The 16939-nt window shown below is 42.1% G+C and overlaps 1 protein-coding gene across 2 annotated transcripts; it reads left to right on the forward strand.

Annotated features, from left to right (window-relative positions):
- Window positions 1-1066: 1066 nt before the first annotated feature.
- On the forward strand, window positions 1067-10099 carry LOC141133475 (transmembrane 4 L6 family member 4-like). Of its 2 annotated transcripts, none has more exons than XM_073622865.1 (5): window positions 1067-1309; window positions 3749-3817; window positions 4564-4742; window positions 6623-6836; window positions 9811-10099. In XM_073622865.1, exons 1-4 carry the CDS (start codon window positions 1127-1129, stop codon window positions 6810-6812), a joined length of 621 nt encoding a protein of 206 aa, XP_073478966.1. In that variant the 5' UTR covers window positions 1067-1126; the 3' UTR covers window positions 6813-6836; window positions 9811-10099. The 2 variants fall into 2 exon arrangements, with proteins under 2 accessions (XP_073478966.1, XP_073478967.1); XM_073622866.1 differs by having other exon boundaries at window positions 9814-10099.
- The last annotated feature ends 6840 nt before the right edge of the window (window positions 10100-16939 follow it).

Below are 16939 nucleotides of genomic sequence, written 5' to 3' on the forward strand. Positions count from 1 at the left end.
GTCGTAACCCTTTCCTTCTCTGTCCAGAACAATTAAAGGATATGTAAAGGTTCGTTTTTAAAAAAACAAAAACAAACAAACATGTCATACTTACCTCCTCTCTGCAGTTGGTTTTGCACAGAGTGGCCCCGATCCTCCTCTTCTGGGGTCCCTCTGCGGTGCTCCTGGCTCCTCCTCCTCTCGAGTGCCCCGTTGGAGAGCCGCTCTCCCTCGGGGCACTCGTGCGGGCACGCTCCCTTGTCCTGCTGCTGCGTCCATTGACGCCGACAGCAGGACGGGGCCCCGCCCCCCGGCTCCCTCATCATTGTATTTGATTGACAGCAGCGGAAGCCAATGGCTGCGCTGCTATCAATCTATCCAATCAGGACCCGAGACACCGGCTGGAGCTGGTGTGCTCGACCCTGTCGCTTGAAAGACCAGGTTCAGGTAAGTAAAAGGGGGGCTCGGGGGGCTGCTGCATCATAGGAGATTTTTCACCTTAATGCATAGAATGCATTAAGGTGAAAAACCTCGAGGGTTTACAACCCCTTTAAACAAGACTTGACTTTAGATATACTTCAAAGGGTCTATTTATATATGTTTTTGCCAACGTTTCTCACACCTTTCACCCATGGTTGACATTTTTTTCTAATTGGATATAACTGGAAAGATGTATTAATCCTTGAGTGATCTTGTGTATATAATTGTATACCCCCTAAGTGTTGGCAACCTTCCTTTTTTGAGAAAATGACAAAGAATAAGAAGAAAGTATGATATGGGCATCTCTCCTCCCTATATTTTTTAGTGTTTGCTCTATCCTTCTATCCTATACCAGGCAGATGACGCAGTATCTAAGACTAAAAGATGACCTTGGGTTCATGCAGAGTTTGGTCATCTTACAGGTCAATATTTTGCATTATGTCATTATATTGTGTGACGCTGTACAAGCCCCTGCATTACACTGTCATAGTGCATCACTGTCTGTCTTTCTCACCAAGTCCAAATTCCAGTGTGGTGTGAGTCAGTGTTATCTGATGGGTAGGGTCTGGGGATATAAAAGACCAGGATCCGTCTACTCCTCACAGTACCAGCAAGCTCCTGCATTACCTCTTCCTGCTTCATCTGCTCTCATCGTCCATCGCTCACCATGTGTACCGGAAAATGTGCCAAGTTCATTGGGTACGCCCTCTACCCCTTAGTTGTCATCTCCCTCATTGCCAACATAATCGAATTCTTCCCAGGATGGGAGACTCAACCCATTAGCAACCCATCGGAACAGATGACACCAGAAGTTCTATTCATGGGCGGAATCATTGGAAGTGGAATACTGGTAATATTATTATTCTACATTATAATCTATGCTAATAACTAAAAAATGTTTTAAGGGTTAGACCATCAGAGGGGTTGAGGTTAGGGGATGGGAGAATGACCCAATCAGCAACCCATTACAACAGATGACACCAGAAGTCCTATACTTGGGCAGTGTCATTAGAAGTAGAATACTGGTAATAGTACTATTCTACAGTATAATCTATGCTGATAACTAGCAAATTTAGGCTTAGACCACCAGAAGCGTTGGGGTTCAGGGATGGGACAGTGATCCCATTAGCAACCCATCAGAACAGATGACACCAGAAGTTCTATACATGGTCAGAATCATTGGAAGTGGAAAACTGGTAATAATATTATTCTAATTTATAATATGTGCTCATAAATAACATATATATCTGGGTGGTGTCATTAGAAGTAGAATACTGGTAATAGTACTATTCTACAGTATAATCTATGCTGATAACTAGCACATTTTAGGATTAGACCACCAGAGAGGTTAGGGTCAGGGGATGGGAGAATGACCTAATTAGCAATCCATCAGAACAGATGACACCAGAGGTTCTATACATGGGCGAAATCATTGGAAGTGCAATACTGGTAATAGTATTATTCTACATTATAATCTGCGCTGATATCTAACAAATATTTTAAGGGTTAGAACACCAGAGGGGTTGGGGTTAGGAGATGGTAGAATGACCCAATCAACAACCCATTGCAACAGATGACACCAGAAGTCTTATACCTGGGCGGTGTCATTAGAAGTAGAATACTGGTAATAGTACTATTCTACAGTATAATCTATGCTGATAACTAGCACATTTTTAAAGGCTTAGACCACCAGAAGCATTGGGGTTCGGGGATGGGAGAATGATCCCATTAGCAACCTATCAGAACAGATGACACCAGAAGTTCTATACTTGGGCGAGTTCATTGGAAGTGGAATACTGGCAATAGTATTATTCTACATTATAATCTATGCTGATAACTAACAAATATTTTAAAGGTTAGAGCACCAAAGGGGTTGAGGTTAGGAGATGGGAGAATGACCCAATCAACAACCCATTGCAACAGATGACACCAGAAGTCTTCTCCCTGGGTGGTGTCATTAGAAGTAGAATACTGGTAATAGTACTATTTTACAGTATAATCTATGCTGATAACTAGCACATTTTTAAAGGCTTAGACCACCAGAAGCGTTGTGGTTTGGGAATGGGAGAATGATCCCATTAGCAACCTATCAGAACAGATGACACCAGAAGTTCTATACATGGGCTAGATCATTGGAAATGGAAAACTGGTAATTATATTATTTTAATTTATAATATGTTCTCATCAATAACAAATATTTAAAGGGTTAAACCACCAGAGGGTTTAGGGTCAGGGAATGGGAGAATTACCTAATTAGCAATCCATCAGAACAGATGACACCAGAGTTTCTTTACATGGGCGGAATCATTGGAATCAAATTTTTCAGGATTAGACTACCAGAAGGGTTGAGGTTAGTTGATGGGAGAATGGCTCAATCAGCAACCCATTGCAACAGACGACACCAGAAGTGCTCATAACTAACAAATATTTAAAGGATTAGACCACCAGTAGCTGATTTTTTAGTTGTCGGTGGCTGCTGATAAGCTGTGCTTCCAACTGGTTTTAAATTTAATAACCTTAGTAACTCTTTGACCAATTTGGGGTCTAAGAACTAGGAATACATACAGATTTACATTCCTGGTTTTCCGCTGCAACTTTCATAAACTTTCTCATGGCATGGGTCTTTGCGATGAGAACATACTGAGTGGTTAGTCTCAGAGACTGAAAAATTATTTTTGCTACTACAAGTGTTCATTGGTCAATTGATAGGAGATTGGTCTTCAGAGATTAATCTCACATTTTATACTCTAATGGATAAAATTGCCCAAGAATTTCCTAAATAAGCAGTGGTTGAGCAATTAACCTCCTGCCCCCGTTGAAGTCTATGGATGAGGAGACAGGAGACTAATTGATAATAGCTTCTGCTACACGATTAACTGGAGGTATTGTGCAACTGTGGGAGATCCATCGCGGCATTGTGTAGTCGTGGGAGATCCATTGTGGTGTTTTGCCATCTTGGGAGATTGATCGCTTACTAATGCTACTGTCAATTTCTTATGTCGTAGCTCACATTAAAAACAATGTGGTACAAAGAAAGAGATTGAACTCTTGAGGTTTTAGCAGTGGGACTGAGCTACTCAAACTTGCTTGTGTAGCCCACAAAAAAGAGAGGATAAGACCCGTGATAATGTCTTCCACAGGTGGATAGGGCTGGGGATTCTGGTGTAAAGATCTCACTAATGGACATCCTGAGAGATCCAAGTGATTTAACTGTCTGGCATGTATCCAAAACGGAAATATCAGTTTTATGTAGAGCCACCCTGAAATGCTTTTACTTTTTGTCTCATAGGTATTGATTCCAGCCATCCACATACAGGCGACAGGACGAGAAGAAGGATGTTGCAATAACCGATGTGGGGTAAGATCTTGACTGTATGTTATATAGATAGAAACTATATGGTCAACATTTTGTGGATACCCAACCATCATACCTACATAAGCTTGTTGGATGTCCCAATCCAAAAACATTAGTTGCCTCCATTTTGAGGCAGTAACAGCCTCCACTCTTCTAGAAAGACTTTCCACAAGATTTTAAAGTGTCTCTGTGTGGATTTTTCACCATTATTCCAAAAGAACATTAGTGAGCTGAGGTACTGATGTTGGACGAGAAGACCTGGCTCACAAACCATGTTGCAATTTCTAAAGTTGATCAGTAGGGTTAAGGTTAGGGCTGTGTGAAGGCCACTGGAGTTCCTTCAGACCAAATTAATCCAAGGGGCCCGGTCATGGTGGAACAGAAAAAGGCCTTCACCAAACTGTTACTACAAGGTTGGCAGAACACAATTGTTTAAAATTTCTTCCTATGTGGTAGTATTAACAGTACCTCCACTGGAAGCACCTAAACGTACTCATTTGGAGGGATGTCCATATGCTTTTGGAAATGTATATATGCACAGTTAGTTGACCACTGGGGCACACAATAATGATTTGCATGTCTCGACTGACTATCCATAACAGAGAAATAAACCTCTGATTCTTTACATTTATAATGAAAATTATGGCATGCACAAAAAAAAACTTTAAAAAGATAACGCTGTAGTGTGGGCTTTACTGGTCCATTATTCAAATGCTACATAATAATAACTTTTTGTTTTCCTCCCACAGATGTTCTTATCAATCATCTTTGCTGCTATAGGAGTTGCTGGCTCTGTATATGGTTTTGCCGCATCGGTTGTGGGCATGGTGAAAGGACCTGTTTGTCAGTTTTTATTGAAGAATGAAACCTACCCCCAAGGCATTTTAACATGGGGGCGTCCCTTTGATACAGATCTTGCACAATTCAGGTAAGATTTGTGGGTCGCCCTATTTGCTACTTTCCTCCTTGTCTTGTCTTTGTCCTACAGAATATACTTCCACCAAATGGGGTAGGAATAATTTTAAAGCATTCCCGCATAAAAGAGATCTATAGTTGTTTTTTATTCCTGTGGGTTTGGGGCAGAGAAAGCAGCCCACAGAGTTCTGGCATGTATCCGTAGTTGGTGGTGACCTCACACAGAAGCTGTTTGGGTTGAGGAAGGGGGTAAAGGTCTTTAGTTTTAGGTGTATAGGTAACTAGAGAGCCGTAACATCACGGAGAACAGGGCATGGCTGGGTGTGACTGGGGCCCCATTCACTGCAAGCCACCTTTGGGCCATGTCATTGGTCAGTATGATTGGGAAGGGCAATGCCCATTCTACAGATTGTTCTTTATTCTTCCCAATCTGACCACTTTTGGACATTTGAGAGGAAATCCAGCACAATGAGTATACAAAAGAGTCACCAGACTTTCAGTAGATCGGGCAGCATGCATTCATGTGCCCTTTTGTTTAGTAATCCTTATAGCATGCCTTCCAACTGTCCCAGGTTTAGAGGAACGGTTCCTCTTTTGGAACCAAATCCCACTTTCTTCCTCAGTTGTCCCTCTTTTTGGCCTGTTTATTAAATTGTTTAAATAAAATATTTGTATTGTTTTTATTTATTTAACTATCAAAAGTTTTTTACTGTACTAAACCTTTTTTTAATCCAACCCTTTAACAATTCAATTTGTTATTTTGGAGGAGGGACTCCGATATAAGGGGAACTTTGATAGGGACTATGATGTATGGGGGGCTCTGATGGGTACTTTTATGTAAGGAGTACTCTGATGTGATGAGGACTCCAATGTATGGGGGACTTTGATGGGGGCTCCTATGGAGACTCTTATTTAAGGAGTAAATCTGATGAGCTCAGGTTTATTTAAAATTTCTTTGCTTTGTTTTATTGATTTTTTTTTTTTTTTTATGTTGTTCTAAACTAGGGGTCTCCAAACTTTCTAAACCAAGGGCCAGTTTACTGTACTTCAAACTTAAGGGGGGCTAGACTGTGGCTATTGGGAGTAAAAAAGGTCCCGAAGTCAGTGGGAATAAGCAATCTTTGGTGTTAGTGGGAGGAATAGCACCCCATCGTTGGTGTCATTGGGAGGAATTGTGCTCCATCATTGGTGTTATTGGGCCCCGTTGTTGGTGTTACTGGGAAGAATAGTGCCCCATCGTTGTATCATTGGGAGGACTTGTGCTCCATCCTTGGTGTCATTGAGAGGAATTCTGCCCCCTTCATTGGTGTCAATGGGGGGAATTATTCCCCATTGTTGGTTTCAGTGGATGAAAATAGTGCCTTAAGGACCAGATAAAAGCAAGCAAAGGGCCGTAACGAACCCCCCGGGCCGTAGTTTGGAGACCACTTTTCTAAACCATATCATGCTAATATCATATCATGCTAATTACAGAACACATTACAAGTAAAACATATCCATTCATTTAAATTTGATTTGTTCATTAAAAAAACTGATTTTTCAACCCGCATACATAAAATATAGGATATGGCCCTTGTACTGAAAAGTTTGGAGACCCCTGTCTTAGACTGTAGCCCAGTCTTGTTTCGGGTCTCCTAAATAAAAAAAAGAAATCATGTCTTAAAAGAGATGGAGCCTTTACAAACAGCTAAATACAACCATGGCCATTACTATACACGCACCCCTATGTCTACTGCAGATATGAAAAATTATAATAGTGTATGGTAACACATCTGGCCACAAGGAGAAGCCTTGCTAGTCAAGTCTTATTGCAATCACTGTAGTTTGTAGTTTACACTAGGACAAAATTGGCCCGTATGATAAATACTATTTTTTTCCCCTCCTTTTTTACAGTAATGAAAGTTACCTGTTCAACCAAACCGCGTGGAACACCTGCGAGTATCCAAAGGATGTGGTGCTCTTCAACGTTGTCCTGTTCTCCATCGTGTTGTCCACCTCTGCGATTTCCCTCGTCCTCTGTGCGATCCAGATGGTGAATGGTCTGTTCGGCTGTTGCTGCGGAACCTGTGGGGACAAGAAATAATTGAGGGACTTCTGGGTATTTTCGGTTAGTATTTACTTCTGGTTAATATTCTAAAAAGTTTGCTTGTTGTGTCCAATTGTAATGGATATACAGTATTTTATATATAAAAAGTACCGCAACCCCCCATTTTGTTGGACAGGGCAATCAACATTCTTGCTGAATGTCTGCTCTTTTAAAATAGATTATAGAATAAGATGGAGTGTTCTGGTTTCAGGGGCTAGCTCTGATATTGGTTTTACAGTGAGATATGAGAAGCAGTAAGGCTCGCATCTACGCTGTATTACCAAAAGTATTGGGACGCCTGTCTTTACATGCACATGAACTTTAATGGCATCCCAGTCTTAGTCCATAGGGTTCAATATTGAGTTGGCCCACCCTTTGCAGCTATAAAAGCTTAAATTCCTCTGGGAAGGCTGTCCACAAGGTTTAGGAGTGTGTCTATGGGAATGTTTTGACCATTCTTCCAGAAGCCCATTTGTGAGATCAGGTACAGATGTTGTATGGGAAGGCCTGGCTCGCAGTCTCGCTCTTATTCATTCCAATGGTAATGTATCGGGTTGGGGTTAGGACTCAGAGCAGGTCAGTCAAGGTCCTCCATCCCAAACTCAGTCATCCATGTCTTTATGGACCTTGCTTTGTGCACTGATGTGCAGTCATGTTGGAACAGGAAGGGGACATCCCCAAACTGTTCCCTCAAAGTTGGGAGCTTGAAATTGTCCAAAATGTCTTGGTATGCTGACGCCTTAATAGTTCCCTTCACTGGAACTAAGGGGCCAAGCCCAACCCCTGAAAACCAACCCCACACCATAATCCCCCCTCCACCAAATGATTTGGACCAGTGCACAAAGCAAGATCCATAAAGACATGGGTGAGGAACTTGACCGCAACCTAATAGAACACCTTTGGGATCAATTAGAGCGGAGACTATGAGCCAGGCCTTCTCGTCCAACATCAGTGCCTGACCTCACAAATGTGCTTCTGAAAGAATAGTCAAACATTCCCATAGACACACTCCTAAACCTTGTGGACGGCCTTCCCAGAAGAGTTGAAGCTGTTATAGCTGCAAAGGGTGGACCAACTCAATATTGAACCCTACGGACTAAGACTGGGATGCCATTAAAGTTCATGTGTGCGTAAAGGCAGGTGTCCCAATACATTTGGTAATATAGTGTATGTGTGTCTGGGAACACACTTTCACGACACACAGAAAAACGCGCTGCACTTTAGCAAGCGCATAGTTATGTGCGGCACGTTTTGGAAAAAATCTAGGTACTTATATTCTGCGTTTCTTGCGCCTAGGGCAGCCTATGGGAATACATGAGCTGCCCTGCATGGGAATGCAGGTAAACACGCACCTGCACACGCAGTAGTGAGAACTATCCCTAAGAATTCTTTCACACAGGCGTTCTGTCTGTCTGTTTTTTATCCAACCATTGAAAGATAAAAAATGAGCAAACAGATGATCATCCGTTTACATCCGTTTGCCCATAGGAATACACTGCTGTCTGTTTTTCATCCATCAACGGATGAACGAAAAACAGACAGACAGAACGCCCGTGTGAAATGACCCTAAAGCACTATCACTGTGCAGGGCTTGAAGGCAGAGCTTGCGCATGTAATAAGCCTACAGTATATTGATCTTTTTAGATACTTGTACTGTTGAACTGGGTTGGGCTGAGATTAAAGGTATCATAGTTTAACCCCTTCCCGACCGGCTGCTGTAGTTGTACTGCAGCAGGTTGGCTCCCCTGGGCGAAACAACGTAACTGTACGTCGGTTCGCCTTTTGACCACTGGGGGGCGCGTGCAGGCACCCGTGGCGCCACATCAGAGCCGAAGTGAGTGCCTGGCAGGCGCGATGACCGCCAGGCACCCGCGATCGCTCGTGACAGAGCGAGAACCAGGATCTGTGTGTAAACGCACAGATCCCGGTTCTCTCAGGGGAGAGGAGACAGATTGTGTGTTCATACCAAGTATGAACACCGATCTCTCTCTCTTCCCCTAATCAGCCCCCTCCCACTACAGTTAGAACACACCTAGGGAACACAGTTAACCCCTTGATCGCCCCCCCTATTGTTAACCCCTTCCCTGCCAGTGATATTTATACAGTAATCAATGCATTTTTATAGCACTGATCGCTGTATAATTGTCAATGGTCCCAAAAATGTGCCAAAAGTGTCCAATTTGCAGATCACCGCCATTACTAGTAAAAAAAAAAAAATAATAAAAATGCCATAAATCTATTCCCTATTTTTAGACGCTATAACTTTTGCGCAAACCAATCAATGTACGCTTATGTATATATACACAATATTTTTTTTTTTTGGGGGGGGGGCTTTTCAATTTTAGTGCCTAGGCAAGAATGGTCTTGCACTCAATTCTACACATGGGCAGATGTGTTGAACGGCTCTGATTGGCCTTCAGAAACCCTTTGGCACATCTGAGCACACACAGAGTGTTTCACGCACATACACAAAGATGGCGCAGTCATAGATGTCCTGGATCTTTGGTTGTATGCGCATGCAGAGCCCTTCGGCACATCTGTGCATGAGCTGGACTTTCAAAGATGGTGGCATCGGTAATATCGGGAGGGGGGGGGGGACAACATTATGGGGACTGAAGTTAATTCACTGTTTCTTAAGAAGCTCAGGGTTTCGGAGAACCCTGGATTGTATTGCTGTATTGGGTCCTGATTCCACAACCTGCAATTGCAGGTGCTTAAAGGATGCTAAAATATCCCACAATAACATTGCATGAGATGTCACTTTAGCATGCCATTTTAAGGTGCCTTAAGCACTCCTGCAGCTGAATGAATCAAGACTTCAGTCCTCGTTGGGAAAACTTCCATATGCTTTCCTTGCTTGTGACCACAGTCATTGGACAGGAAGAGCCAGAAGTCTCCCTAGATCCTTGCATATATTTTTTAACACATTATAAATTAATTTGCTTTGACTTGTAAAATTTATATCAGCTTTCTAAAAAATAAATATTTTTCCCAGCAGGTTAACTCATCAGAACATTTTCTTGTACAAAGCACCAATTCCCGCCATCCGCAGGGCCCCTCCCACTGCAAAGGCTGGTTCCTTTGGTTATCCCAGTTGGTTCATCCCTCTCAGCTCCTTTAATACTTTAAGTGCACTGAAGACAAAAAAGAAAAATGATTGGACCAAAGTGAGACAAGATGAAGGGTTGTCGTCAACCCTGACTGGCTTATGTCAGCATGGATTCCATGAGATGTTCAAATAGGTGTAAATAATAGATTTATTTTTGTATTTATTCATTTATTATAATGACAGTATGTGAAATAAACAAATTTTAACATGCAGGTCTTTGTTTTTTTTTTGTATTGAAAAATTTGCATGAAATTCAGAAACCATTAAAACTGTTGAATCCACCCCCGAGAATAAAATTGGAACAACTTCAAAGGCCAAAAGAGAGTGGCGGGCTGGCACTACTCAACCCGTGGTTATACTACCTGGCAGCCCAGCTGCAAAACATTACTAGAGCCCTACCTCAGAACAATAAGAAACTAGAGGCCACTGATCATATATTACATTATGTGATGGGGGGAAATAATGTTTCTATGGGTCTGGAAGCCCTTAAGTATAGCTAGTCTGATAAACTTTTCCCCACTTATGCCCTCATGCAGAAGGTCTGGAACAAAGTACGGCAGATACAGGATGTGACAGGGTTTACTAAATATAGCCCTATATGGGGCAATAACTATTACAACGAGTTGAAAGTACTGCAATATGGGGCCAAATAGCAACAATATTGTATTACATTACTGTCTCATATTTTTGAAAATGGTAAACTGTGTTCCTTCCATACCCTGCAAATCAGATTTCAGCTTCCACGCACTATGCAATTTTATTATATGCAACTTCAACATGCAGTTACGGCACAAACCGATTTTGAGACCTGGGTACAGTCCCCAACAACTATCTTTAACTATATGTCTGAAGTGGAAGTATAAAAAGGTTTCCTATCTAGAAGTTACTATATGCTGTTGATTATCTTTCTGAAAGACTTCCCCTCGAGGGCTGAGGCTCACTAGGAACAGGATGTGGGAGCATTTGAGGAGGAACAATGGGAGGAAGCTTTACAGACTGTACAGCTGTGTTCCCTTAATGTTGCACAGAGAATGTCACACTTGTACATCCTACGTTGGGCCCATCTTATGCCAGTAAGGCTTTTTAAATGGAGATGAGAGAGGACCCTATATGTTCTAGATCAGTGGTTCTCAACTCCAGTCCCTCAGGACCCACCAACAGGCCAGGTTTTATGTATTACCTTGGGGAGATGCAGACTAGAATACTACAATCACTGAACAGCAAATGATATCACCTGTGATGTATTTCAGTTATCTTGAAAACCTGGCCTGTTAGGGGGCCCTGAAGACCGGAGTTGAGAATCACTGTTCTAGATGTTCTAGAGAACATGGTGATTTAGTCCACCTACTGTGGAGATGCCCCAAGCTACATCTTTACTGGGGGAATGCATAGCTCCCAACTGTCCCTGATTTCGAGGGACTGTCCCTGATTTGGAGCAATGTCCCTCTGTCCCTCATTCCAACTCATTTGTCCCTCATTTTGGTCTGATCTATATAGATGTATATCAAATGCACTTTTTATCTATGAAAAAGTGTTTTACAGTGCTAAACCGTTCATCTGATTTCTAAATTGCTGCATTTTGTAAATTCCAAAAGCCAATATAAAGCAAGAGTAGTGGTAAAAAAGCACTTTTGGGTTGAACCAATCTTTTATTTTTTGCACAATTCTCCTTTAAGGGGGCGGCCCTATGCCTGCATACTTTTGCTGATAGGTGTCCCTCATTCCCATCTCTAAAAGTTGGGAGGTATGAGAATGTCCTGGACACCCTAAATAGGGTATTACAGGTTACTGTTAGACAGGATCCTAAATTTTGCCTTTTGGGTATCTTAGATGATCTACAGGTGGAAGAGATCACCAAACAGGTCATAGCTCGGGCCTTATTCCAAGCTAGAAAGATAATCTTCAGACACTGGAAATTTGCTGAACCTCCCTCTTGGAAAAAATCGGTTGCAGCAATTGGAGAATGGTGATATACCGCTTTTAGAAAAATATATCTTCCAACATAGAGAATGCCCAAATAAATATCAGGCAGTATGGTCACCTTGGCTTGACACCCCAGGTTATCTCCAGTTGACTTAATTCTGGATAGAATTCTGTAACTGTAATAGTCTCATGCTTTGATGTATTCAATTTGGTGACTGATAAGACTGATTGGCTTACTATGTACTATTGTAGCAATGTCGATCTTGACACTAATGCCGTGTACACACGGTCTGACTTTTTCGACCGGACTGGTCCGACGGACCGAGTCCGGCGGACAATCCGATCGTGTGTGGGCTTCATCGGACCTTCAGCGGACTTTTCCAGTAGAAAATCTGACGGACTTTAGATTTGAAACATGCTTCAAATCTTTACGTCGTAACTCCGCCGGACCCAGAAATCCACTCGTCTGTATACTAGTCCGACGGACAAAAACCGACGCTAGGGCAGCTATTGGCTACTGGCTATCAACTTCCTTATTTTGTGTTTAACGACCAATTCGTTTAACGACTTGGTCGCTGGAACGGAACCTGGTCGCTATGTAAGGAGTACCTGTATTTGGAAAAATCTCTTTATTGTGGGACTATATAGGCATAGGCTGAGTAGTTCTTAAAAAAGAGTAAAAAGACAAATGATTTTTTCTCTTTGATTTCCTCTAGTTTCCCCCTCCTCCTCTTCCTTTTCTTTCCTCTTTTGCTTTTATTTCCTTTCCATCTTTTTCCCCTATTCTTTTCTTCGCCTTTCTTTCCGGCTCTTCCTGCTCTTCTGCTCTTTCCATCTACTCCCTAAGGATGGTTGGACTTGAGTAACCCCCTCTCACTGTTTCTCTTTTTAAAAGCAAAGTATCATTTAATTAGTGTATGGTTGGAGGATTTGTATTTATAGGTATTCACTATTCTCTCCCTGCCCCTACTGGCTTGGCGATTGGAGGAGGTTTCCCTCCAATGCTGGCCATACACTATATCAAAAATCGGCCGAAATACGGTCACTTGGCCAGTTTATTCGTTTTTCGGCGAGTTAATGGGCACAAGATCGAAAATTGTTGGAACGTTTTTGAGCCAAAAAAACGAAGGACAAGTTTGGAAATTTTCTGCCGAACAAACGAAAGGTTAATGTGTTTGCCCCCTGAACTGTTTGCACTAGATATATGTAAACAAACAAAAAATGTATTCATTTAAGTCAACTGAACGACTTATCGGTCATTATATGATGGCACTATTGTTTGCTCTCACAGCTGAATGTTCGTTTTTCGAAAATGGGTTTGGCCGATTTTTTGTATAGTGTATGGCCAGCATTAGGGATGCTCGCTTCTCCCCCCTCTGTATAGTCAATATTGTCATTCTAAATTTGGGTTCTCCTCCCCCTCGCACCCCCCCCCCTTTTTTTTTCCTTTATCTTAAAATTTTGTAATGTTAATGCAAATTCCTACTGGTGACCTTACGATGGTCAGTGTGTATCTTTACGGTTTACTGTTGTAGTCATTTCTCAGGTAATGTTTAATGCTGCCTGCGTTGCAGTTTTGCATTCTGTTTAATTTTGGATGATTCAAGCATGGCCGACTGTTTTTTATGTTTCTGTCTACCATTTTACCTTTGTAAAACACTTTCACTAATGGTTGAAAACAGAAACACAAATGAGGGTTTGGTATACAAAAACAGATGAAGAGGACATCTGACGTCTTTGGAGGATTATATCTCTTCTTCAGAGGTGTCTAAATGTGAATGTGAACAACCTATGATGTAAGCATATCAGTAAATATACAGACAAATGTCACAAATAAACATTCATCATGTTAAAGCAACATTGCATCATTGTTAATGTTCCAATACTAACCCATCTGTGGTAGGTATGTAGGAGAGAAAAGCCGCCATATTAAAAACCAAGAAACTCTACTGGTCTCTAGTGAATGAACGAGCTGTGTTCTCATGAATATGAAGCATCGGTGATGTCACTGATCTCTGGTGATTGGATGGGCTGTGTTCTTATGAATATGAAGTGTTGGTGATGTCTCTGGTCTTCAGTGATTGGACAGGCTGTGTTCTCATGAATATGAAGTGTTGATGATGTCACTGGTCTACAGTGATTGGACAGGCTGTGTTCTCATTAATATGAAGGGTCTGTGATGTCACTGGTCTCCAGTGATTGGACAGGCTGTGTTCTCATTAATATGAAGGGTCTGTGATGTCACTGGTCTCCAGTGATTGGACAGGCTGTGTTCTCATTAATATGAAGGGTCTGTGATGTCACTGGTCTCCAGTGATTGGACAGGCTTTCTCATTAATATGAAGGGTCTGTGTTTGAAGGTGCCATCATCCCAATAACAAATCATATTTGGAAAACACTTTATATTGTGGAACTTTATAGGCATAGACTGAGAATTAAAACAAAAAAAATAGTAAAAAGACTTTGATTTATACAAAAATATATTAAAAGAATACATGTACACCAAGAGCAGCTTTATATTTATTAGTACAACATCCCACAGTATTATACAGAAATGAGGGATTGGTATGCAGAAACACATGAAGAGGACACCTGATGCGTTTTGAGGATTATATCTCTTCTTCAGAGGTGTCTAAATGTGAATGTGAACAACCTATAATGTAAGCATATCAGTAAATATGCAGACGTATGTCAAAAAATAAACATTCATCATGTTAAAGAAACATTGCATCATCCTAAATGTTCCCATACTAACCCATCTGTGGGAGTTACTGTATGTAGGAGAGGAAAGCCACCATATTAAAACCAAGAAACTCTACCAGTCTCTAGTGAATGGATGGGCTGTGTTTTAATAAATATGAAACATCGGTGATGTCATTGGTCTCTAGTGAATAGAGGGGCCATGTTCTCATGAAGCATCGGTGATGTCACTGGTCTCTAGTGATTGGACAGGCTGTTTTCCCATGACTATGAAATATCAGGGATGTCACTGGTCTCCAGTGATTGGACGGGCTGTTTTCCCATGACTATGAAATGTCAGGGATATCACTGGTCTCTTGTGAATGAACAGGCTGTGTACTTATGAATATAAAGTGCTAGAGACCAGTGACCCCACCAAAGCTTCAAATTCAAAAGAAGATAGCCTGTTCACTATAGATGAATGACATCCCTTACACAATTTGGATCCACCACCTTCCATTTTCTGCAGTTCGGTTTGTTTCAGGTTGGCTGGTAAGTGAGCTGGGAGTTTTGCTTTGTTTTTGTTTGATATGCATCGCCCTTCAATGTGCTCCTTGCTGTTAAGGCCAGTCATAGGTAGGGGCAGTTACCGTTTGTTTGTTACATTGGTTATGTGGCGAGGAAGCGCATTGGACACCTTTGCTGCCATTGTGCTATGTCCTGGGTGTCCAGTGCGCCTCTGTGCCTTTAAGGAAGAATGGGCTACCTCCAGGCATACCTGCCCTCAATCTATCCATAGGTTGGGGCAGTTACCGTTTGTTTGTATCCAATATTTATACCTGTTGCTTGGGAAACTTATGTATGTGAATGTTTGTGATCCCTTGGATTGGGTCTAATTAACAAGTGACTGTCTATTATACAATATCTCACAAAAGTGAGTACACCCTTCATATTTTTGTAAATATTTTATTATACCTTTTCATGTGACAACACTGAAGAAATGACACGTTGCTACAATGTAAAGTAGTGAGTGCACAGCTTGTATAACAGTGTAAATTTGTTGTCCCCTCAAAATAACTCAACACACAGCCATGCTCTAATAGGCTTCAAAATAGGGTGGGCTCGGAGCGCAGAGCATTGCGCCATGATCCCACCCAGGTGTTACAACAGCGAATTAATGTTTTTGTGCCCCCCCCCCAAAAAAAAAAATTACCACCGGCCGCCACTGTACAATACAGACAGGGGGCCGCCCCCCCTTCCTCTACATTCACTGCTAACAGAGGTAATGGAACCCTCTGAGGCTAGCTGCCTCCTTGTTTCATATGACACTGACTGATGCAAATGTGCTATTAAAGCTACCATTGCATTATCCATTCTAGACATCACATCATTCGGAGCGCCGGAACCCCCCTCTTTCTTTACGAACGCTGTAATTCAGGCTCCCGGCATCCTGAAAGGAGCCAGACGCATAAATAGGGGGTGGCGGTGGCGGTGGCGGCCGTAGAATAGCATAAATCTATCCATTATCCATATAGGGGTTGGCGTGGATATAGAGGGCGGTGCCTGAGCGCCCCTAATGGATGGGCCGCCACTGGTACTGTACTGTGCTATCTCCCTTTATATTGTAAAGCACTGCACAAACTCTCAGCACTATATAAATAAATAGTAATAAAAATATTAAAGATTTACTTTATAAAATCTACTGTATGTAATACTTTAACCATGGCAATGGCAGGTAAAGGTTTCTGGAGCAAAACGGTAGACTATGGTATTTTCTAGTTTCTTTAATTTTTTATGTTCTATTTCCACCAGCCAAAGCTGCCGCCTTTGTATCATCTCTTTCAATTCTCTAATAATAGCTGCTCTCTCTGAGATACCTTAGAGCAGGGGTAGGCAACCTTAAAGAGGTGGAGATCTACTTGAACAACATGGGAGAAGTCAAAGATCACCGGACACCGTGTCACCTCCTCACACCTGATTTAACCCACTAATTGCCGTACTACTGTGTTGCAATTGCGTGCATTGCACGGCAATCATGGGTTTCAATCAGGTGGTGAGGAGGCAACATATTGCCGCCTCACTACTTGTAAAACACACTCAAATCATTTTTCAGGGGAGCAGCAATGCTACACTTGTGAAGGAGCCCTTAGTGCTCGTTCACACGTAAATTTGGGGGGGGGTGACAAAACCCTGCAGTTGAGTTGTAGTTTTACCACCCCCAATCCCTACTCCCTTTAGCTGCTGAGGCAGCAGCCAAAAGGTGTACACATGCTGTAGCAGGAATTAAGCCCCATGTTGCTTTTAGTGGGTGCTACCACCTGCTAATTGCGACCCATTCAAGTAAATTGGGCCACTCTGCAAGTGCCCTACAACTGCATGCTTCTGCAGGGTCCAAAGAGGTAAAGCAGGTGGT

The sequence above is a fragment of the Aquarana catesbeiana genome, linkage group LG03 (assembly GCF_042186555.1).
Source record: "Aquarana catesbeiana isolate 2022-GZ linkage group LG03, ASM4218655v1, whole genome shotgun sequence".
In the NCBI taxonomy this organism is placed as follows: domain Eukaryota; kingdom Metazoa; phylum Chordata; class Amphibia; order Anura; family Ranidae; genus Aquarana; species Aquarana catesbeiana.

Excerpts from the sequence above, each read along its gene's own strand:
- LOC141133475 (XM_073622865.1), top strand. The coding sequence starts at position 1,127 with ATGTGTACCGGAAAATGTGCCAAGTTCATTGGGTACGCCCTCTACCCC. Across the intron at positions 1,310-3,748 it reads TCATTGGAAGTGGAATACTG|GTATTGATTCCAGCCATCCA; the intron begins GTAATATTATTA and ends TTTGTCTCATAG. Across the intron at positions 3,818-4,563 it reads GTTGCAATAACCGATGTGGG|ATGTTCTTATCAATCATCTT; the intron begins GTAAGATCTTGA and ends TTCCTCCCACAG.